Source organism: Melopsittacus undulatus, chromosome 5 (genome assembly GCF_012275295.1).
Source record: "Melopsittacus undulatus isolate bMelUnd1 chromosome 5, bMelUnd1.mat.Z, whole genome shotgun sequence".
Classification (NCBI taxonomy): domain Eukaryota; kingdom Metazoa; phylum Chordata; class Aves; order Psittaciformes; family Psittaculidae; genus Melopsittacus; species Melopsittacus undulatus.
In genome coordinates this window covers 8,069,335-8,093,485 of record NC_047531.1, presented here as the reverse complement: position 1 = coordinate 8,093,485, position 24,151 = coordinate 8,069,335, and the positions used below count along the sequence as shown (strand labels likewise).

The 24,151-nt window shown below is 36.6% G+C and overlaps 1 protein-coding gene across 3 annotated transcripts in view; it reads left to right on the top strand.

The window, feature by feature from the left end:
- Nucleotides 1-24,151, top strand: part of USP15 (ubiquitin specific peptidase 15) — a 61,265-nt gene that overhangs the window by 5,456 nt on the left and 31,658 nt on the right. For all 3 annotated transcript variants that reach the window (XR_004549617.1, XM_034062841.1, XM_031048036.2), the window contains exons 2-5: nucleotides 10,973-11,100; nucleotides 14,244-14,374; nucleotides 17,050-17,176; nucleotides 23,482-23,627. Coding sequence is in view for 2 of the 3 variants with exons in the window: in XM_034062841.1 (XP_033918732.1) it covers nucleotides 10,973-11,100; nucleotides 14,244-14,374; nucleotides 17,050-17,176; nucleotides 23,482-23,627 (532 nt within the window). In the remaining variant the exon portion in view is untranslated. The remainder of the gene's footprint in view (nucleotides 1-10,972; nucleotides 11,101-14,243; nucleotides 14,375-17,049; nucleotides 17,177-23,481; nucleotides 23,628-24,151) is intronic.

The window sequence follows — 24,151 nt, the reverse complement described above, 5'->3', positions numbered from 1 at the left end:
CGAGTAGTTGATTTAAAATAATCTCAGTGCATTTAGAGGAACAGAGGATTTATTTCTGAAGTGGAATGTGACATATTTACACTGAGATTTCTTAAAAATGGGAGCTAAGTGATAAATTTTTTTCTGTCCGCTGGATCTTTTTCTTGTGGATTTACCTACATTTTTAATAGAATGATGGTTTGGTTTGTTTGTGCTAGAGTAGAATAATCATCATTATATTGAACTTTCAAGACCTTGTTCATTCTGAAAGAAAATAGAATTTTGAAGACATCTATTAGTCATGAGTGTACTTAGTTAAGCTGTTTTGGCTAGTAGAAATGCAGGAGTAGAAATACAGGTACAAACCCATTTTCACCTTTCTTATTTTTATAGTTGCAGCTGTGCAAGAATGAAAGTGGGATGCTGTACCTTTAAACAGGAGTCCTAATTTGCTTTTAGCAACACAGTTGTTCCACTTTGTCCTCAGTATTGCTTCATCTGTACTCATTCACAGTATCCTCACTTATCTCTCCGGACAATTTGCAGGGTTTTTGGTGTTAAAAGTGAAGTAACTTGTGTTCTTAAGACACAATGTCCCTGTAGTACACAGTGATGGAATGTGTGTCGGTGAAGTGTTTTTACTGCATGTTGAAGTTAACTGTTTTGATTTTGAAGTGGAAGGGCTGACCTATCAGTCAGTATAAGTAAATCTAGGTTACATATTGTTTAATTCAGTCTGTATGTAACTGAAGAATGAATTCAGAATGCTTTTGACAGCAGTGGGAAATAGCAAGATCACAGTCATACCCTTCAAATATTTTTTCTATCAACCTGGATGTTAAGGTAAAGAATGAGTGTCATTATACTTCTGTGATGCTTATTGTGTGTTAATAAGGTTTATTAAAATGTACACAATTACATGAGCAAGTTACAGACCATGAGGGAATTTTAGAAATCAGTTGGCAGCCTTTCTGCTACTATTATTATTTTCTTTTATTGAATGAATGCTCATACATGGTTGTGCAGCTGCAGAATTTTAAAACTTGTGTAAATTGATTATTGGTTTTTATTATTTGTTGGATTTTTAGGAAATGAAGGTGCATTTACAAGTATTGTAATAGCTTATGCTTTTGTTTTTGTAAATTAGTGTTCATAGGCTATAAGTAATACCATTTTGAGCTGCTGTAAGTCTCTATATTTGATCATTCATAAGGAAACAGTCTTTTTTTTTTGTAATTTTGACTGATCCAATTGTATTGGGTTTGTGTGGCAAGGTTTGGTAGTGGAGGGGCTACAGGGATGGGTTCTGTGAGAAGCTACTAGAAGCTTCTTCTGTGTTTGGTAGAGCCAATGCCAGTTGGCTCCAGTATCAACCCACTGCAGTTGAAGTCCATCAGCAACACTGGTAGTGGCTCTGAGATAACATATTTAAGAAACAGAAAGGAAAACTGTGCAACAGCAGCAGCAGTCAGAGGAGAGAAGTGGAAATATATGAGAGAAACAACTGTGCAGCCAGAAGAAGGTCAGTGAAGAAGGAGGGAGTGCATGGTTCAGGTGGTGAAGCAGAGATTCTCCTGCAGCCTGTGGTGCAGACCATAGTAAGGCCGGCTGTGCCCCTGCAACCCATGGAGTCTATGGTGGAGCAGATCTCCACCTGCAGCCCATGGAGGCCCTCACACCAGAGCAGGGGGATGCCAAAGGAGGCTGTGACCCTATGTGAAGCCTACACTGGAGGAGGCTTCTGGCAGGAACTGGCCCTGTGAAAAGAGGAGCCCATGCTGGAGCAGGCTTGCTGGCTGGACTTGTGACCCTGCAGGGCACCTACACTGGAGGATATTCCTGAAGGACTTCACCCTGTGGAAGGGACTCACGCTGGAGCAGTTCATGAAGAGCTGCAGCCTGTGGGAGAGACTTGCATTGGAGAAGTTCATGGAAGACTCTGCTGTGGAAGGAACCCCACACTGGAGCAGGTGAAGAGTGTGAGGAGGAAGGAGTAGCAGAGACCAGTGTGCAATGAACTGACCACAACCACCATTTGTTGTACCCCTGAGCCACCTGGGGGAAAGGAGGTAGAAATTTTAGGAGTAAAGTTAGGTCTGGAAAGAAGGAAGGTGAGGAAGGGGATGTTTTTAGATTTGGTTTTATTTCTCATTACCCTTCTCTATTGGTAATAAACTAATTTCCCCAAGTTGAGTGTTTTGCCTATGACAGTAATTGGTGAGTGATTTCTGCCTGTTTTTATCTCAACTCACAAGCTTTTCCTTGTATTTTGTCTCCCCTGACCAGTTGAGGAGGGGAGTGATTGACTGGCTTTGGTGGGCACTTGGCATCCAGGCAGAAGTACTCTCTAAATTGTAGATTATATTGGAGAAACTCTTAAGTCCAGTAATTGACGAGAACACAACCAGGAACTAGATTAATGGTCCTTAATCACAGAGATGAGCAGTCTTGTGTAAATACCAGAAATAAACATCATTTCATCCCACTTCAGCAGGACCCAAAGAATAAGCAGTGAGCTGTTTTCTCCATGTTGTTGTTTGTAGGGGCTATATGAGGTAGCATGTCTGCAAAGGTAGCATAGACCTTTGCTACACAAGCTCTTGTGCTCTGGAGGTATGTGAGGTTTTCATGGAATCAGACTTATCTCAAGTTGGAAGGGAACCATATGGATCATTGAGGCCAACTTCCTGCTTCTGGCAGGACTGCTTAAAGTAAACAGTATGACTGTCATCCAGATGTTCCTTGAACTCTGACAGACTTGGTACTGTGACCACTTCCCCAAGGAGTCTCTTCCAATGACTGACCACCTGCTCAGTGAAGAACTTTTCTTGATGTCCATTTTGGACTTCCCCTGGTGCAGCTTCATTCCATTTGCTCTTGTTTTATTCCACATCTGGCATTTCAGGCAACTTGAGAGCATAAGTTCTCCTTTGTATATTATAAATCTGCTTCAGACAGGTAAGGAACATTTTACAGATTAGAGCAGATAGATCTTATGAAGCAGTCTGAAGCTCCACTCAGAAGTGAATGCATAGTACTGAAGTAGGCCAGACAAACAGGGAACATGTTCATGAACACGTTCTATAGTATTTTGATTCTACTTGCTCAAATAAAATTTAGATCTCTTTAAGGGTATGTAATACAGCTAAGAGAAATCTCAAAGATAACTAGACTGTGCAAATATTTCCAATAATATTAATAGCTATAATACTGTATTTGCATGTAATTTTCATCATATCCTACATGCATATTTTTCTTACTTTTTGGTAGAAGTTCGGGCTATTCCAAAATTTATGTTTCTCTGTTATTAGCTTTGTGGCTCTATGTGACCTTAGTATAACCAAACTTGGGGTTTCTGTTTTCATCAAGCAGGTTGAGGTGAATGATTTATTTGAAATGCCTGTAAATATCAAGCATTTGCTGCTTTAATCAGTTCACCTTGTTGTGAAGATGTCTTAAGGTTTGCCACACAAAACAGCTTACCTAGAAATTTGAGACAGATCTCAGTCTCTACTTTGAGCCCTCCAGGTGTGTTTTACCCCTGAAGATGGGTTGGTTAACCTGTTCATTGCTTGAGTGATGACATCTAATAGAGCAAAATCTGTGTTTCCTGCTAGAGTGGCGTGTTGATTCAATCAGGGTTAAATAACAAACATTTCTTAACCATGGTTTTAAAAACTGGGTAGGGCGTGTTTTTTAAGGCGCCTTGGGGTAGCCTTAGTCAGGTCCATAGTTGAAAAAACTCCTGTAACATTACACTGTTTCCTGCATTAGGTAATCGTAACAAAAATAAAAGCAAAACATTACACCAGGTTCAATGTATAGATATTTTCTGTGTCTGTTTTACTAATGCACGATATGCTATTTTTGTATCCAGGGCAGCATATATTCGGTAAAGCCTATCTGGTCTCAAGTGTGTGTGCCAAGTTTTTAATAATCTTCCTCTAAAAAGTGATCTAAAAAGTGATAAAATCTTACTTAAGAAATGAGGTTTTAACAGATATACTTCCATTTACGTGAGCCATGTCTTGTCACCTTAAATTACTGATTGTTCCTGGTAGGTAATACTTAGTTTTCAGGTGGTTGGTTGTACCATGGCCATTATAACTTGTATCATGGATACTTTTACATCAGTGTCGCAATAAGTTGCCTTGTTACAGTATCATGGATACTTTTACATCAATGTCACAATAAGTTGCCTTGTTACAGTTTGCCTTCTCTATTTTGTGTAGATGAGTAGTCTTATTGATCGTGGTGAGAATGCTATATTGAATGTGCATGTAGGATCAAAAGCTATGATCTTATGAATTTTGGATTTTTACTTTTTCCCTTAATGCAAAGAAGTCTGTATTTTAGCTATGTGCGTGCTTTAGCAGGTTGATCCCCTAGGCTGAGTAGGATGTAATTGCATTAATTTTTTTTCTTTTCAGCATAATCTTTAACATAGTATAGCCTTGCATAAACATGAGGGAAGTGTATGGCATTTGAATGTAGGTTTTAAGTTTCTGTAATCTCATTGGAAAAGTAGTATTTCATCTATTGATAAAGTTTACAGCTGCTGTGACTTTGGTCCACAGGAACTCAAAATAATGTCTCTCACCTGTATCAGGTTTCTATTGAAGTAAAAATAGCATAATTCTCATTAAAATGCCTAATATGCATAAAATATCATACATGTGCATATGTATGCACATGCATACACATAGCCAGTGTAAGAAATCACAAGTACAGTGATCTGCTAACATTTTTCAAAATCTGTAATGTTTTCAAAATGTGTAATTTTTTTTCCTATTTATATAAATTCAATAAATCCTTCTTTTGCATGTAATGCATTTACCTTAGTGCTGTGGGAACTCATCTGAGTCTGCTGTCAACAGTATCTGTCCAAGAATAAAGATCCCATAATTCTGTAAACAGAGAAGTCTAAACAGTGTTAGTAGGTCCTGAGTCAGTTAAAAGCAGTTATCTCTAAATGATACTTAAATTTGTTACTGGACTTACGTAAGTCCTGCTTAGCTTTGTTTATGAAGGATATTAGAGCTGAATACTGGGATAGTGAGCAAGGCAGTACTTTCTATAAGCTATAATCTGGGGTCAGCAGATATTTTAGTAGGCTCTGGTAAGATGTATAGTGCTACATCAAATCTATAATATTTTTGTTTCAGTTTGATTATTAGAGTGTGATATGGTCTGTGAAAAATCCTGAGAATTTGCAGCAGCCTGTTTGCTCCTTAACCTAATAAATTGATCTTCCTTGTTCACTCTATTTAAAAATTAATACAGGGATAGAAATATACTGCTTTGTATTACAGACAATATTAACCAAAGCATTAAGCTTTGCCCTAAAGTACACATAGATTTAATGATCTTTCCTTTTCAGTCTTTTCAATAATCTTCAGTAGAATGCATCTTGCCGAAAATACGTGTAGGCTGTTGTTTGTCTGAAAGTAATCCATTTTAATTTATGCTTAGTACAGATACTAAGTTTATATAGATTTAAACTTAGAGTTGCAGAATTCAGTCTTAGAATAGTGTTTTGCACCCATTTAGCTGCTTCTTTTGTTGTTTCTTGCAGGTTTGTCCATATGTCCAAAATGCTTCAGTCTAACCAAGTACTTTAAATTTAAGCAAAGTACGACTGAATTTAAGTAAGAAAACAGGAAAGGTCAAATTTTTCATGGTCATGTATTCTTCATTTTGCTTTTCTCCAGTGTATTTCTAGACAGACTTTGCTCTGAGAATATCAAACCTCATGTAAATTTTTTGAAGATTCAGTTTTCCTTCAGCATTTTACTTCCATGGCAGGAGCTTGACTGTGTCTAGTTCTTAGCATGCTTACATTCTTGCATGACTTGCGGCCTTTCACCTTTTTAGGCTAGAAATACTAATCTCTTTTTTGAGTGTGTAAGTACAGATTCCGAAATTTGAAGGGAAGTGATGTAAGTTTTTCAAGTTTGTGTTGGGAAACAGAAATGTTACAACATTTCAGTTAAAGAGAACGTTAATGAGATATGCAGAGCAAAATTTGGTTGGTGGCAAAAGTAATTAGATGTGGAATAATAAAATTGGTGAAGTGTTGGAATAGGTAATTTAAAATCTAGAGCAATGGACTCCCAAGCTTTCTTGCATTGTTAAGTCCAGTTACCAAAACTTTCTTTAATCACTGTGTTACTGGTGTATGATCAGGTATTTAACACAAAGGATTCGAAAGGTAGTATATTTCTAGAGGAACAGCACTTTGTTAAGCATTAGTTAAAACAGTGGGCATTTTGCCTATATGATTATTTCACTTCTGTATAAAATTACAGCTTTTCTTCTTCAATATTAATACTTCATTCAAAATCACATCAAGAAAGTAGAGGCCGTAGGATAGAGTAGGGGACAGAGCTGGCAAATTTGGTGGTAGGATGGGTATTTGAGCATGACTGCATTCATAAGCACACAATTATGGCTATTATGGAATAGTGCTGGATGGCCTCAGCAGAAGAGAAAGGTGAGAATGCTGTCCTGCATGGGTATGTTCATAAGGCTGAAAACTTTGTGTATAAAGCAAAAAGCAAGGGTATATCAGATTAATCAAATCCTATATACTTTTTTCCATTTATTAAAGAAAAATCAGTCAAATACTAATAGGCCATTGTAAAAGAAATTGGAATTTGTATAGGCAGAGTAAAAGAATGGATTTTTGCAAAGGTGGGAAGAAATGCTCCTACTTGTACTTTAAAAAGAAAAAAGACACAATACCAATGATTAAATTACAGTAACATCAGGCTTCTTCTGGCAAACTCAGGGTAAAGAAAAAGTGATATTTAATATCAGACTCTATATTCAATTATATACGGACTGTGTAGAATAAAGTCACCCTATTTTATGGTCATACCAGTTCAGACTTCCATGGTAGTCTAGTGTCTGTTCTTCTCTTCCAGGAAACAGAAAAAATATTTGTAGAGGTCTGTTGTCTCTTACTGTATTTTCAAGTGGACTATCTTCGTGGTTTTTCACTGAATTCTTAAATTCTTACTTGTGATCTTTAAATAGGCTAAATTCCTTATTGCAGGCTTTTGTCTGCTGTATTCTCTCCCAGCCCCATCATATTTCTGGGTAATAGGTGAAGATGACATACCTTGGATATGAGTTGGACAGAGAATTTGTTAGAGAAAACACTTTAAAACTTTTCTGCATTCCCTGCTGAGTTTGTACATCCAAAAGCGTTCTTGCTTTCATTGAACCAAATTGTATCTGAAGACGTCTGCATCTGAATATTGACTGTAGATGTTATTTCTGTAAGATATAAACCTAATTTAAGTTTTTTCTCTCCTATTGTAATATTGCTTAGGGGAGGACTTTATGAGAGTAAAAATAGAATTGAAAGCGTCTAGTAGCAACCATACCAAATATTTTAAAGCATAGTATGGAGCTCTCATAATGTTACTTCACTTTATGTATTGTGTGATGGGAAACATTGTGTTTTGAACAGACTTTGCAAGTCTTAAAGTTTGTATCTTTGCTTTTGTTTGATTTTTTTTAATATTTGTTTTAAACAAATGATAATGCCAAATTTTAAATGATTTGTAGATTGTAACATTATATGCCTGTTTTCACAAACTGGTTATTTGTGGCTTATATCATGTGGTTATATCATTTGATTTCACGACAGTTTAAGGTTTATGGTTTCATAGATTTTGCTGCAGTGCTCATGTGCTACTGTGTTAGGTGAACCTCAAAAGTTAAGTTCAGAAAGGGCTTTTAAGTAAAACAGTAAGAATTTACTTTGATATTTTCTTGTGTTGCAAAACGAGGTTTTCTGTACACAAAGATCTGAATTATTTTGAGAAGTTCACTGCTTTGTTAGGTAGTTTTTATATCTTCCCCAAACAGCAGATGATAAAAAGTGGTCAAGAAATCAGTGTATTCATAGTGAATGAGTTTGATTTTGGAAGTGTGAAGTATGTGTGAGCCTGGAACTTCCACAGATTTTAACGAGATTAATGCTGGGACAAGGGTAAAACAAAGGAAGAATCAGAATAGTTTGGGTTGGAAGGGACTTTCAAAGGCCATCTAGTCCAGCCCCCCTGTGGTGAGCAGAGGGACATTCAACTTCAACTAGATCAGGTTGCTCAGAACCACATCCAGCCAGGCCTTGAATGTGTTCAGGGATGGGGCAGCCACCACCTCTCTGGGCAACCCGTGCCAGTGTTTTACCACGCTCATTGTAAAAAATGTATTCCTCACATCCAGCCTGAATCCTCCCTCTTTAAGTTTTAAAACCATCACCCCTCATTCTATTGCAGCAGGCCCTGCTAAAAACTCTTTCCCCTTCAAATACTGGAAGGCTGCTAGGTCTCCCTAAAGCCTTCTCCAGGCTGAACAACCACAACCCTCTCAGCCTTTTGTCACAGGAGAAGTGCTCCACCCCTCTGATAGTATTTATGGCCCTCCCCTGGACCCTCTTCAACAGGTCCATATCTTTCCTGTACTGAGAACCTAATAAAGTTTAAATCTGTTTATTTTTTCAATTTCCTGCATTTTTAATCTTATTCTTACTGTATTTTATCCCAAATTTCACCATTTTTAATGCAGCTTAGCCTTGTCAAGTATTGTTTCCGATTGTGTTCTAAACATGCTCAAAACAAAACGTGTCACAGAATCATATAATAGTTAGGGTTGGAAAGAACCTTCATATCTCTGGTTCCAACACCCCTGCCTTGGGCAACGGGATGTCAAGGGAATACTGCCACATAACTGAAATAATTAGTGCCTGGCCATGCTGCTTTAAAATGATTCAATATTGCAAAATCAGGGTGATGTTAAGTATTACATCTTTCTGAACCAGGCCTTCAACCGTGCTGTTTTCATTACCAATCTGGTAGGATTTCCTTAATAGTGAAGAAAAGTTAACATTTTTTTCAATATGGTTTTGGTTCGGAAAGCAGTTTGAAGCTGGTTTATGACTTCTTTATTATGTGCTTAAGATTTCAGAAAGAAAATGTGTGTTGCAAGTTCAAGGACAAAGTTGTGTACAGAGCAATTTCAGAAGAGATAGCAACTCATAGTAGTTGATGACTCTTGAGCAGTAGTAACAGGTTATGATAGTAGAATAGATATCAGACCAAATGTTATACTGGCATATGAATGGTAAATGTACCGTGCTGCATTGGTGAGTGTCGCCAGGGTACGTCTGGCATTGGTGAAAAAAGGAGAAATTTGGCTGAGACAAAGCTCTGCTTTTGCTATTTGTTTGCTTAAGGTGTAGTTACAAGCTAAGACTAGGAGTAATTTTTCACAGACTCATTATTACTGTTGATACAATTGTATTTTGAATCAAGAGCGTTTGCTATGTGAATTAGGATGCTGTTGTCACAGATGTTGTAAAGTTGTGTTTGAGACTTTAATCTTTGATGGTTTTGAAGCAACGTAGGTGAACTAAGCATCCAAAAGCCCATGGTGATCTTCTAATGCCTTCCTCCTCTTAACTTTCCAAAGGACTTTTGCCTACAGATTCACACACTTATATACAAGAGTATATTGTGTAGAAACTGAAATATTGGGACTTATTGAGAAGAAAATCTGATAAATTGACTATGAAGAATCCCACTCACTGAGTACTTCTTGGTAGTAATTCCTTATTTACCAAAGATTTGCTAGGAGTACTTCTGGAGGCTTACTCCAGGCTTGATCTGTGTGTGTAAGAAACTAAAACTTGAGAAGAAGAAATAAGTCAAAACTTAAATATGTTAGGTTTGTTAATTCTTATTGAGTTGCATCATTTAGAAGCACAAATGTAAGGCCCCACTCATGTATATTTTTCAAACCTATTCAGTAAAATGTATACTCAAGCAATGTTTTTATACTACTTTGGTTACAAGAGTTGTGGGTGCTAATGGTTTGTTTTACCCTGGTGTTCATGAGTAACTCCTACAGAATGATTGCCTAATAAAGCCGTATGTATTAGCAGACTAGTATTTGAATCACCAGGAAGTTTTGAGGTCTCTTAAAGGTTCAGTAGCATGTTCATTGGCATGCTGCAAATAGTTTAGTAATCAAGTGCTGGAGAAAAGAATGAGGATTACCTACGATCTGTAGTTTGACCTGGTGTTTCATCCTGAGAGTGATATTCTGACATGTACTAGGATAGCAGCAAAAAAAAGGGTTGGGCCAGACCAGACAGAAAGATATGGATACTTCTAGGAAAGAGAAATCATGAAGGTGCTTGGGTTTTTTTTATTTTTTTTTAAACATATAATAAAATATGAGGCTCTCTCAACAAATTTTGCACCTTAAAGACATTCTGGACAAGAAAATATAAAATGTAGGTATCGCTGGACTTCATAAAAACCAGACTGGCAACAGTCTGATCTGGGTAGAAATACTGTAGGGCTGAGTTTAGAGATATCCCTTTATATGGAAGTGTGAAGTTGATAATTATATGTAGGAAGAACATCTAGTACTGCCTCAAAAGCAGAGCATTTACTGTATGTGTTGATGCTGACTCAAAGGAAGAAAGCCACACTTTCTGGATCTTGACAGGACATCAGAGTTCTGAAGTTTTTTCTGCTTGCATACGGATGTTATAAATAAAATGCAGTCAGGAAAAAATGCTTTATTAAAAGTTATCTCTCATTTTTTAAAGTGCTGCCTAATTATAAACTTAACTTGAATCTCCTGAATTCACAAATTGAGAACAGGAATTAAAACATATTATTTCATGTTAAAAAGGGAAATATGTTTTTGAACTTAACATTGTTCAAATTCTGATATGCTGTGTTGGCAGTCTTGCAAAACTGTACTTGCCTACTGTAATTAGTGGGATCTTTAATTGCCCACAGTTAAATGCATGTTGGTAGGAGATGCTGATAATGGTTACCAGACCAGACAGAAAAACATCTGCCATTTTGCAAAATTGATGACTACAGGTGTGTTCCCGTGCATTAATTGATACTGTAGGAAGTGGTAGCGTGCCAGTAACTAACTCATGTGTCTTCTTCCATTTAAGGTATCTAGTGGATAGTCGCTGGTTCAAACAGTGGAAAAAATATGTTGGTTTTGACAGCTGGGACAAATACCAGATGGGAGATAAGAATGTGTACCCTGGTCCTATTGATAATTCTGGACTTCTCAAAGGTAACTGCTTCTGATTGTGTAATAAGCCAATACTAACATTTAGTGCAAACTTGTGACAGATTATTCATCATTTGTATTTGATAGTGTAAATGAGTCTCAGTATATATGAAAGTGAAACATTTTGTTTGAGACCATGACAAGGAGACTGGAATAGATTTCCCTAACATCACAATTTCATAAATGAAATTATTGGAACTTCATTGCAATGGTAACAGAATATTTAATAATGTACAAAGTACTAGCTTATGATATTTTGGGATACTTTGGGAGTTGAAATTTAGTTAAGTAGATAGCCTGAGTTCAGTAAGTGTGGTTTTGGTTTGTTTGGGGTTTTGTTGGGTTTTTTTGGTGGGTTTGTTGTTTTCTTTTTAGCTTAACGAGATTGGTTGATTTAAGACATAACATTTTAAAGTTAACTCTAAAATTTCTTTTTGTAAATGAGCCCCAAGCCCTTACTGTGAATCTGGAACATTTGAAGAAGTAGTATTATGCAGTTCAGAGATAATATAAAGTGGTATGAAATTATAGAGGATAATCTTCTAATTTTATGGTCTTCTAAGTATGGTTAAACTCTGTCGTTGTTATGATTATTCAGGTTGGACTGACTTTTGCTGAACTGCAGTCAGATTTGTAGACACAGGTCTTTGAATACTTTCCCAGATATTTTAATGTTTACGTCAAATTGTATATTTAATATCCAGTATTAAAATACCATGGACCTATTAATAGTTAATCTGCAAAATACAGTAGGTACAAAATCTAGCAGATAATTGGTTTCCCCCTTTTCAGTTACAGGTAATATAATAGTACAGCGCAATTTGTTTACACCTAGTAATAAATATTTTTATAGCTTATGGAGTTTATGATGAACTCTGACTTTCTTCATTCAAAACTTCTCAACTGTAATTAATATCTCATTATTTTACAAGTTAAATGTTAAAGATAATTGCCTCTTTCATAGGACTTACCATCCTATGTTGCACTAATTGTCATCAGTGTGAGTGTGCGTGTCTGACAGTGACTAGTATCATTGCCTTCAAAGAAGGCATGTATTGTCATATGTATATTCTCTTCCATCCACAAAATTAAAGGTCTTTTTGCTCCAGGTGAGTAGCGTGTTTTGTTTAATGAAATGTGCGGATCTAGATATTTTGTACATTCTTGCAGTAAACCTTGCAGTGGGGCAAGCATGTTCAGGTAATCCTCTTCAGTTGCAATCAGATGTGTTAAGAAACTTGTATCCTCACTGTGGCAGCATCAGCTTATTCTTTGTTCTGTGTCTACCAACTTAAAAAAAATGGGGGGGTGATTTCTAAAAGAGTACAGTACTGTGTTAGTTGATCTCTATTATTTAAATCTTGATCTATATACATACTCAGATTATGTTTTATATTACTGTGGATATGAAGCCTAATAGATTAGGGTTAAGTTTGAGGTAATTTTAGACATTTTGCTAAAAGCTCCTGAAAACCTGTGTGCTATCATTTTGACACTGCTTATTAATATCCCTTTCAAAGCAAAGAAAGGTCAGGGTTTATGAACTTTACTTTTGGCTCATTCATTGTTCTGAAATGATGGATCTGCATTGGCAGTGGTACAGTTCATCCAGTTACTGTCTGACATCTACTGTTCCTGTGTGAAGGCAGTTTTAAAATTAAGGTCATATGTGCTCAGCAAATAGTAGCTGTCTCCTTCAACTGCAGAGCAGTAGTCCTCTATACTAGGTTTCCTATGTAGCTTAAATTGGGCCCTAAAAGGCTTTGTTTTTAATCCTGTCTTTGACATGTAGTATGCACTAGTTACTAGTTACTATCCTCTGTTGCACTAGTTGCTGTCCTCCTTAAGTGTTAAGCCTGAAAATCTGCTTCTGATTTAAAGAATGAAATGGGATGCTTTCTCAGATATTCTGCAGTGTAATTGAGTGATAAGAAAAACTATTGTTAAATCCAGGAAATACCAATTCCAGGAAACTGAATTAGTATGTTGTGCCTGTATAACTTAAATGCTGCTCCCTTACTTACAGAATGTTTGGATGAATTGGGAGCAGTGAAAAGTAACAGGTAGACTTTTTCAGTTAATCTCAATATTTGCAAAAAAAAGTTGTTAAATATAGTAGAATACAGACATGCCATCTTCAGGAGATAAATAGTCTAGATTAGCAAAGCAAGCACAAGCAAGTAATTAAAATCGCTGATTATTCAACAGCATTGAATATGAGAGAATGAGTCAGGGTGCTTTGATGGAATAACGTCCTGAAAAGCTATGCTAGGAGAAATGTTGGGGTTTTAGGAGGATCTAATGGAATCCAGATTAGATCTCGCTATAAACTGTAGCAGTGTCGGATCAGTGCAGAAATACAGCATTAAGAGAGTTGCCTGAAGATGTGTTTGTGAACTTTTCCCCATGTTTTGCTTCTGGTTATAATGTGTGCTTGCTGTCCTGTTGCTGGGTACTTCCAAATGGAAAGACAACTGCCCTAGTTGTCTGAGGCTAACAGTGGCTCAGATCTGGAACTCTGTTTTACACATATAGAGTAGTTGCTATCATGCTGCTGTAATAAGGGTTGAATGAAAACTAAAAGCATGCTACTTAAGAGGTTGCCAAGTTGTACTTTCCAATGCTGCATCTTGCTGTCCCCATGAAGAATTTTATAAGGACTGTGTTTCCAGAGCATGTAGCATCCTTTAAGTAGGAGGATTGTACCATGTTATTTCTCCAGCCTGATATGGAATTAATGACTTCAAACTTTGCCTTTGATCTACTGTAACTACCCATTTCTGCATTTTCAGTGGAGGGTGCAACTGTAGCATGAAATGGAAGTATCCATGGTGATGTGGAATTATGTGTGAAGTGGGTGGAGAAATGGATTGGTTTCTCTAAGGCTATGATGGTGTGGGATAACAAGTTAGGCACTTAGCATGAGGATATGGAGTTGTCACTTGGATTCTTGAGTTTAGGAATACTACCTATAATAGGTGTGCTGTGCAGGAAGTGAGTAGTTTACCTACTTTCAGAAAACTTTTGCTTTGAATACCATAATACTAGTAATATAACTGACTCAGAAAATACATCTGTTTAATGTATGATGCATTAAAAACACAACAGAATTACAGTATGCATGTAAAAATATCTTTCTCTTTTAGATGGTGATTCTCAGTCTCTCAAGGAACATCTCATTGATGAGCTGGACTACATCCTTCTGCCAACTGAAGGCTGGAATAGGCTAGTTAGCTGGTACACACTCATGGAAGGTCAAGAGCCAATAGCACGCAAGGTACTCTTAAATAACCTACTGGGCTGAACATGATTCAGATTTAAGTCCTGTAAATATGCAGGTGTTGCACATGAATTTATTAGAAGATTGTAAGTCCTGACCTATGATAATCATATAGACAACTCCTGCTTTAGTTGCTTATAGATACCTAGTTTTTGTTAGTATTGAGAAACAAGGATCAAAAGGATATAGCTTTTTTTTTTCCTCTGGAAGTAAATCCTCTAATATTTCAAGAACTTGCATTAGGAGCTTGAAAGTCTATTAGTGCAAATGATTTTGTAATTAGGTATAAACCCCTAAAACTGAATTGACTATATTAGTGAAGAGCCTAGCTCTAATGATGTTAACTCTGTCAGAGTAGTTGGTAGTTCTTTTTCTGGTAATCAGTCTTCTGTGTTCAACAGATTGCTAAAGGAATTTTTTCTTTAAGTAAAAAGCTTACCTCAGCACAGGTAGCAGTCCATGTTATGGTGGATACTGTGACCCTCCATTAGTATGAGATACTTAAAAATTAACATTTTTATGTTAATTTTTTTTTGCTCCAGGATGTACCATTCTTCTCATTAACATGATATGACGTTTTATCAGTTTATTGATCATACAGTCTTTTTTGATAGTATTATTTCTTAAGATTTGCAGGCTAGGGACTACAGTTACATCCTCACTGTAGTGAATAGTATAAGTTTTAAGATACATTTTTGCTATGTGTGCAACTTCTAAATTTACCATTAGGACACTTGTGGGGTTTTGGGGTTTGATTTTTTTTTTGTTTTGTTTTGTTTGGTTGGCGTTTTTGTTTTTTAATTCCTGAAGAACTGCTGAAGTAATATTATGATTAGAATTTAGTTTGATATGACTGCTGGTGTAATGTAACTTTTTCTTCTATGACATGATTATGGTCTAGCTGCGTGCATGCTGGCCTCTTGAAGTCCATTCTTTTCAAACAGATGCCAGATTTAACTATAGAAGAAATTTGATGTCTTTGGGATTCATTTGGGCAGCAATAGAAATAGCTTTTAACATTATTTTTAACACAATAAAAGAGGGAATCTGTTTTGTTTTGATAATTTTTTTTTTGTTTTTTGTTTAAGAGACATCCCTGGAATGTCTCCTTCTCTAGTTCTGTAAGAGCTGAAATCTACTAAAATGGCTTTCCTTCTTTAAAGATACATGTTATCAACTTGTTATTGTTTTTCCTGAAGAGGGGTTTCAGCAGACTGAATGCTCTTCCCTCATCATGGTGAAGTAAAACTTCTGTCATTTCTTCACTTTGGGGGTGAGATACAGGGAGAGAGAAGGGAAATTACAATAAGTTTTCTTCCATGTGGAAGGAACTAACTGGAAAAACACATGGAGTGTAATGAGTGGCCATGTAAACTGGCATGGCTTCATTGTGTTCTGCCAATATGAAGAGTATTCCAGTACAGAATTTTTCTTTATGATACTTCTGTCATTTGTCCATGAGTCTTTCCCCTCTCTGTGTTAGTGTTTTTTCGTCGAGGTGGGATGACACTTTTTATTCATTCCTCTGGTTACGTCAAATTGATTTTAAAATTTAGATCCAATTTTTAAATCAATTTTATTGTTTTATTTGACCCGTGTCAAATGACATCACAACTTCATGAAACGGAATGTGGCAATACTACCACTAGAGTATCGGTTTTATTCTCAGAGATGCCTCAGCCATACTGCACAGTTTTGTTGACAGCAACTGTTCTGTTGTTACTATACTAGGTGGAAACCCTACTAAGCTGCTCAAATGATGCATTTTTGCTTAAATATCATGGTTGGCGGTCATTAAAGCTAAAGCAAACTACTGAGCAGCAATGAAATCATTCACTGATACATTTCTTTTTCCTATGGCACATGCATACGAGTTATATTTGTACAGATCTCTCCTAGCAATTAGCTGGTGGCTTTTCTTTTTATTACCGTATTTGTCAGAGGTATCACATATCAGGGCAATGGTTATTTTTGGAACAGTCTACATGACTAAGTACTGCAGTTACACTTGGAAGATCAAAGGGAAAAACATTTAAGAGGTGACCCTGAATATTTTTTCTACATTTTACTTTTATCAAAAAAACAAAACAAAAAAAAACCAGCAAAAACCAACTTTATACTTAATTATTTTTTAATAGGTTACAAAAAAGAACATAAAACCCTGTAATGAGTAGGTGAAATTTCAGATTAATGTTTTATCAGAATGTGAATTATTTGTAGGTTTTATTTAAAAATGTGATATCATGATTTTATTAGCTTGTATTCTTGTTTTTATATGGATTCTTTAACTGTGAAAACTAGTTCTTCATGTTTTGGGCAAGTGGCATGCAACGAATATATTTTGAAATAAAAATAACTTTTGGTGGGTTTTATCTTTTGAGTATCTTATCCTTTGGGTAAGCATGCATATTTGTGATTCTCACTGTTCTTAAAACATTGAAAGTCATGGTGGTCGTGTACACAGGTAAGACAACATAATCATGCAAAAAATTTACTTTTTAGTTTGCTGTATTTGTAAAAAGTTATAAAATAATTTTAGTTCTAATTTTTTACATTTATTAAGTTTCTTACATTCCCAGAACTTCAATTTCTTGAAGAGTTCTCAAAAGTATTTAGAAGTGTGTATATGCAAACATGTTTGGACTGATACCTGATCCCAATCTGTTTTTCAGGTCGTTGAACAGGGTATGTTTGTAAAGCACTGCAAAGTAGAAGTATATCTAACTGAATTAAAGCTTTGTGAAAATGGAAATATGAACAATGTTGTCACACGAAGATTTAGTAAAGCTGATACAATAGGTACGCAAACTGTTTTTTTTAATATGTGATTGTTACTTGTTTAAATAGTACTTGGTAGCAAGTTCTGAATAAACAGGTCTCTAGGTGAAATGATAGATGAGTATTGTAACCATTAAAAAGGATGGGGCTAACTTTGGGTTAAAATTTAAAGTGAAATAGTTTGGAATATATAGGATTTTTAATAATTTTAAAAAAATATCTAATTGTACAGTTTTATCTAGGCGTCTGCGTTAGCAGTAGGAGTTTGTGATTTTCAGGAAGTGTGATGTTTCTATTTATTTTATTGGCTTCCATAGTAGTTTTTCCTGGCTTTTGGTGTGTAAGAAGTACAGGGTTTTTTTCATGTGTTTCTATTAATGTCTTTCATTAGCCAAATCTCTTTAGTCATATAATAACAGGAGGGTATATTGCAAAACACAAGAATTAATTGGATTTATAAATTAATGGCTAGAGGTGACCTACAAAGGCAGTATTCCTTGGGTTGTGCAGTGGCAGGCCAGGCACAATCTTTTACAGTAACTGAGTCCTGTAATAAACCTTTAATTTACCCTTATTTGTAGTTACTGGGGCTGCTCTTTGAGTCATTGTTTGAAACCATATTTTGGTAACATTTGTCCCTGAAAGCAGCAGAAAATATGCAAAGATATTACTGATCATATAAGCTCAATTTTTGGTGTATTTGTTATGTGTATGTGAGATAAGAGCCTTTCGATCAACTGTATTTGTGCAGTTAGAACTGTGCTTTATGTCCTTGGCACTTTATGCCCAGCCATTACTCTTTGTTTACATTCTTTGACAACAGTGGTGTTCTGTCAGATTTTGCTTCTCTTTACATTATTCTTAGTGACTTCTAATTGCCAACTTTTAATTCTTTGCAGATTTCGCTTGCTTTTAAAACAATCATTTACTTTGTTTAAAATTTAAACTTTAAGTAATCATCTGCTTGTGTTAGAATAAAAGCTTCAAATTATGAAATCTGTCCTTGAAACAAGGCTTTAGTGTTGTATGTTAAGTGACCTTTTTGAGATCTGGTTGAACTTGGAAGTTGTACTTCAGTATCCTTTAAGTAAACTCAGAAACTTAGAAAAAAAAACAATTTACCATTATCCCTTCCTGAAGACTAAATACAAGCTATTTTGCAACTATAGGTGGATTTAGTTGTATCACTGGAATGATAGGTAATTGATTACTTTCTGATATTTTCTTTCTATAATCAGAGGCCTCTTCAGGAACTTGCTTAGCAAGGTTCCATGGGATATAGCCCTAGGGGGCAGGGGGACCCAAGACTGTTGGGTGATATTCAGGGATCACCTGCTACAAGCACAGGAGCATTGCATCCCAAGTAGAAGAAAGTGCAGCAGAAGGGCCAGGAGACCTCCTTGGGTGGATAAGGAGCTGCTGAGGAAAATTCAAAGGAAAAACGAGGCTTATAAAAAGTGGAAGCAAGGACAGGCTGCCTGGAAGAATACAGGGATGTTGTCCAGGAAGCTAGGGACCAGGTTAAGAAAGCTAGGGCCCAGTTAGAATTAAACTTGGCTAGAGATAACAGGAAGGGATTCTATAGGTAAGTAGCGAATAAAAAACAGACTAGGGACAATGTAGGCCACCTACTCAAGCTATCAGGAGAACTGGCTACACAGGACTTGGAGAAGGCTGAGGTTCTGAATGTCTTCTTTGCCTCACTCTTCACTGGCAAAGGCTCTGACCGCACTGCCCAAGTCTTGGAAGGCAGACACAGGGACTGTGAAAACCTAGACCTTGGGCCCATTGTAGGAAAGGATCTGGTTCAAGACCATCTTAAGAACCTGAATGTACACAAGTCCATGGGACCTGATGAAATCCATCCACGGGTCCTGAAGGAGCTGGTGAATGAAGTTGCTAAGCCACTGGCCATCATATTTGAAAAATCATGGCAGTCAGGTGAAGTTCCTGAAAACTGGAATAAGGGAAATATAACCCCCATTTTCAAGAAGGGGAAAATGGATGACCCGGGGAATTACAGACCAGTCAGTCTCACCTCTGTGCCTGGCAAAATCTGGGAGCAGATTCTCCTGGAAGGCATGCTACATAGGGCCACAAGGGTGATCAAGGGACTGGAGCACCTCCTGTATGAAGAGAGGCTGAGAAAGTTGGGGCTGTTCAGCTTGGAGAAGAGAAGGCTGCATGGAGACCTCATAGCAGCCTTCCAGTATCTGAAGGGGGCCTACAGGGATGCTGTGGAGGGACTCTTCATTAGGGACTGTAGTGATAGGACAAGGGGTAATGGGTTAAAACTTAAACAGGGGAGGTTTAGATTGGATATAAGGAAGAAATTCTTTCCTGTTAGGGTGGTGAGGCACTGGAATGGGTTGCCCAGGGAGGTTGTGAATGCTCCATCCCTGGCAGTGTTCAAGGCCAGGTTGGACAGAGCCTTGGGTGATATGGTTTAGTGTGAGGTGTCCCTGCCCATGGCAGGGGGGTTGGAACTGGATTATCTTAAGGTCCTTTCCAACCCTAACTCTTCTATGATTATATGAAGTAGGGCATTTTGGAATTACAGTTACTGTTTTCTTAGCAGAGGGAGAATTACAAAAAATTTGTCATAAATTATAATGAGGAAGAGTCAGAGTCACTGGCAGCCCCTTTACTGACATTGGCCTTATTTGCTTTCATGACATATGAATGATACACTCTTGGAAGCCCCTTTCTGAAGCTGAAACTTCTTATGCAGAGTACTAAGCACGGTCATCCTATCTCATCTTAGAAGAAGAGCCAGAAAGAGTAAAATCACTTTTAAGAGTAAAAAAATAACTCTTATCTGAGTTTTTTCCATTATCCATTAGTAAAACTGTGATTTGTCCTCCCCATTGCTGTCCTTACCTCATGTATATTTAAGGTAGTTCTAGAATTCATTGGATATATAGCAGAGATGCTCAGTAGATCAATAAATAATTTGCAATATGAATCTTGCAGCATCTTGATCATTTATCGACCTTCCTTGTGTGTGCCAGTAAGGGATGCATTTTCATTATGGTTGCAGGAGACTTGTAGTACAAAACAGTCAGTATTAGCCCCACTGAAGTTAGTGGACATACAAGGTACCATGATCTTTTCATTAAGTTTTAATTTTTCTACCCACCATCATGGATTATATTATTTAGTGCCATTGAAAGATCAGTATGACACCTTCCTTAATTCAGGTAAACAGAAAAAGATTTGGAGCATCTTAAATATTGTAAGCACAATATGATATTTACCTACTGGTCTTCAAATGTGTATTATTCCTGGAATACTTCGGTTTTTCCACTCAAATGGGAATTAAGCTAAGCTGTATGTCAGGAAGTTAGTACAAGATAGGAAAAAGTATTTGGAAAGAACAGACTTAATAACAACATTTTCTTATAACAGTCATTTTCTTGGGGTGGTACTAGACACATCTCGTGTGTTCTTGGGACTCTCCTACAAGCAAGAACTCTCACCTTGAAGGCAGTGCATATTGGAGACTGATGGCTAACTTTTGGGGCAGGGGTGAAGTGAAGTGTTTAATTCTTAAAGGAAAATGAACTAGATGTAGTTCAGGCAGCATTTCAGTCTAGTTTTTGTTGTTGGTGTTTGTAGAATTAGGGCATCTGAGTGAAAATGGGTTAATGATCCATTCAGGAGTATTAAATATATCAAAATATGATAAAACAATCAGAAAATGTGTGTAGACATTTTCTGTCTCTATTCAGGGGTTTTACAAAAGGACAGAAGGACTGTTTGTAGCCTCTGTTATGGATGAGTAGGGGTCAGGTTGTGTCTGCAGTGTCATAAAACTGTTCCAAAACTGAGCTGATAAACTTTGTATGAGATGACACGCATCTAATGGACTTTTGCTAGTAAATTATCATGACAAATGGCTTTGATTCATCTTTCCCTTTAATTTGCTGCACAATACAAGAATGCAGAACTTGCCACCCTTGAGGGACAGTTTGTTCTGGGATCTGTGACTAGCCTTTCCCTTCTTCAGGAAGCTGGGATTACTATTTTATAGTACAGATTAATATTTTACTAGTTTCCTTTAGCCGGTACTTGTGGTAGCACTCATCTTTAGGGGAGACAGGGCGTATTTGTATTAGCATTCATTGGACTTTTCCAGCATCTTGTCAAGAGTCTTCCAAAATAGTACTTTAATCATGCAGTTGGTTTGTTGGGTTTTTTTGTTGGTTGGGTTTTTTGGGGGGTTTGTTTTTTGTTTTTTTTTTTTTTTTTTAGGAGCCATTTAATTTTTAACAATACAGAATATATCTTGTATGGGATCCATAACCTTTAGCTCTCAATTTGAGCTGTCTGAAATTGTGGCTATATAGCTGATGGAGTGAGAGGCATTTTTAATAGGCAGTTCTTCCCATCTTTTTTAGACATCATTATAGTACTATTCATAACATACATGGGGTGTGAATAGCACTACTAGATGAGAACCCTGTACACAATATGCGTTAGACCATGCCTGTCTGAATGTAGAGTTTTCATTTATATTGCAACAGATATGTTCATCATCAGATATATGATCATAAGCCAGCACACCAGCTCCTCAGTGATTCCTGGGGGGAAGAATTATAAAGTGTGCATTGCTTAGTTTCACAGTCTCAAAGTTAGCGTAATAGTCAAGTGGAACGTGCTGTTCCCAGACTCCTGGAGATACTGTGTACTCATCTGATAGCATTGATGCTACCTGGCTTATAACAGTCCTGTTAGTGAAGCTGGAATATGTTAAAACTTAGTACTTGCAAAGAATATGAGCTGCAATGTGCAGATTATTAGTTACGATAATAGAAAAGTTATTCTGTATATTTGTTTAGTGAAAGTCATTGCTAAATCTGGTTTTTATTTTCTTCTTAGAAGACTGTTGTTGACTAGCTTCATTCTTAAATTCAGATACAGTTACCTGAAATCATAGGCTCAGAATTGATTCAGACAGTACATGATTTCTTTAGGGTGTTTTTTTAAAGTCAATAAATCAAGTAACAGCCTGTTGCACTGTTAATGGCACCTACCTTGCCTACATATCATCTCTCTTCTAGAGCAGATGATCCAGTCTAACTCTTGGTTTCATACTAAAATGTGTGTTAAGTAGGATAGAAAGAAATTATTATATACAGTTGCCTACGGTATCTACAAATTTTATATTGGCCAGTTGTAATGCATTTCACAAGCCAATGGCTGGATTTTTATGGAGTACTTCTCAAGCTTCAGGTCTCATTTTGACTTTTCATATTTAACATAGCAGAAGAGAAATAATAGTCTTAAGTGAAAGGGAGCAAAGGGAATGCTGGAGGAGCTGACACACTGGTGTTTTATCCTGAGATTTCAGGGGAGCATCTCTCAAAAAACTTACAGTGCTCATTTTTTGAATTGTGTCTTCAGCGATCATCAGGAATGAACAGTACATTTCTTGACTCCTGTTTTGGGTTTTGTGTTAACTGCTTTGAGACTTGACTGCCATGGGCTTTTGTGAGTGTATCAGTTAAAGAAAAACCCCAAAACCTAAGATTGCTATGGTGTAGCAATGCACGTATTAGATCAAATTAAGGAACTCTTTAATAAACTCTATTTTTACATAAGGAGAATGGAGTTGATTATGAACTTCATACATGTCAGTTGTAGGCAATAGTTATGCTACCTTAAAATTATGTAACACTTTTTTCTGTCAGGTAGTGTACGAGCTGGTAGACGTTTTTATGTTAAAACTTTCAAGAGCATAAAATCTTACATCATCCTTTTAATGTAAATTTATGCACTTCGGTTTTACAAAGTAGTCCTTCATTTCTGTAAGTATGTACATTAAACTTTGTGCATGTAGATTTTGGTTAGTGCTAATTGCACTGGGATATGGGTAGTAGAAGAGTGAAAACCAAGAACAGTTTGATTTAGAGAGAGGAACTGAACAAATTGCACTCCCTGCGCCTGGTTTTGCTGCCAGTCTCACTTCTAACCATTTTCTACCCATCCACACTCCGGTGTTACCACACTCTGAGAAATCAGTAAGTGGGTACATAGGTACCTCCTGTACCTGTTCTTATCAACTTGTCTTCATTTGGTCTGCTTTGCTAAGAGATTCAGGAGGGAATAAAATAATCCTCTGGCTGTTTACATTTTAAAGGCAAGAGAACTAGCAACTTCTTCCTTGAACTACAACATGGTGTAGTTGCATGGTGTTTCTACATTTTAATTAATATTTTATTTTAAATGTAAGAAAGGAGTAGGTGATTCTGATGCTTTATTTTTATTCTTCTTTACACTGCATAGTGAAATGCTAAACTTGTGTTCTCTCCCTTTCAAAACAGATACAATCGAGAAAGAGATAAGAAAAATCTTCAATATTCCAAGTGAAAAAGAGACCAGATTGTGGAACAAATACATGAGTAACACTTTTGAACCTTTGAATAAACCAGACAGTACCATACAGGATGCTGGCTTATACCAGGGACAGGTACAGTACAATACATTTTATACGTTGGTTTGGGTTTTCTTAATCCTAAAAATGTAACTGTACCCAATGAGTCTTACCTCTTTTTAAATGAGAATTGCCTCCTATTAGATTGGTTAGGGATAGAGGATTTTATAAACAGATTCACTCGAATAGAAGTAGTCTTTGAGTGTATTTTCATGGTTAAAGATGAGTTTAACTCTCCTAGTGAATTAAAAATAAATGAATGTAATGCTTCTGACTTGGAATTTGGCAAAATCTGAAATAAGAAAAAAATACTCCTAAGATCTGGAATATGTTCCTAAAATTAAACCCAAAATTTGAAGAACTTTTTTGGTACTTTAGAAGAATAATGTCATCTACTCAAATTTCACTGTCCAGATTGTAGAATTTAAGAAAAAGTGAAAAGTTTCTAGGTAGAACTATGGAGACCAAAAAGCCTGAAAACTTGCTTTAGCATGAGGCTATATCATTACTTTAAAATCCCTTTCTGGGAGATTTTCTTGCAAGATATTTTTTGTACCTTT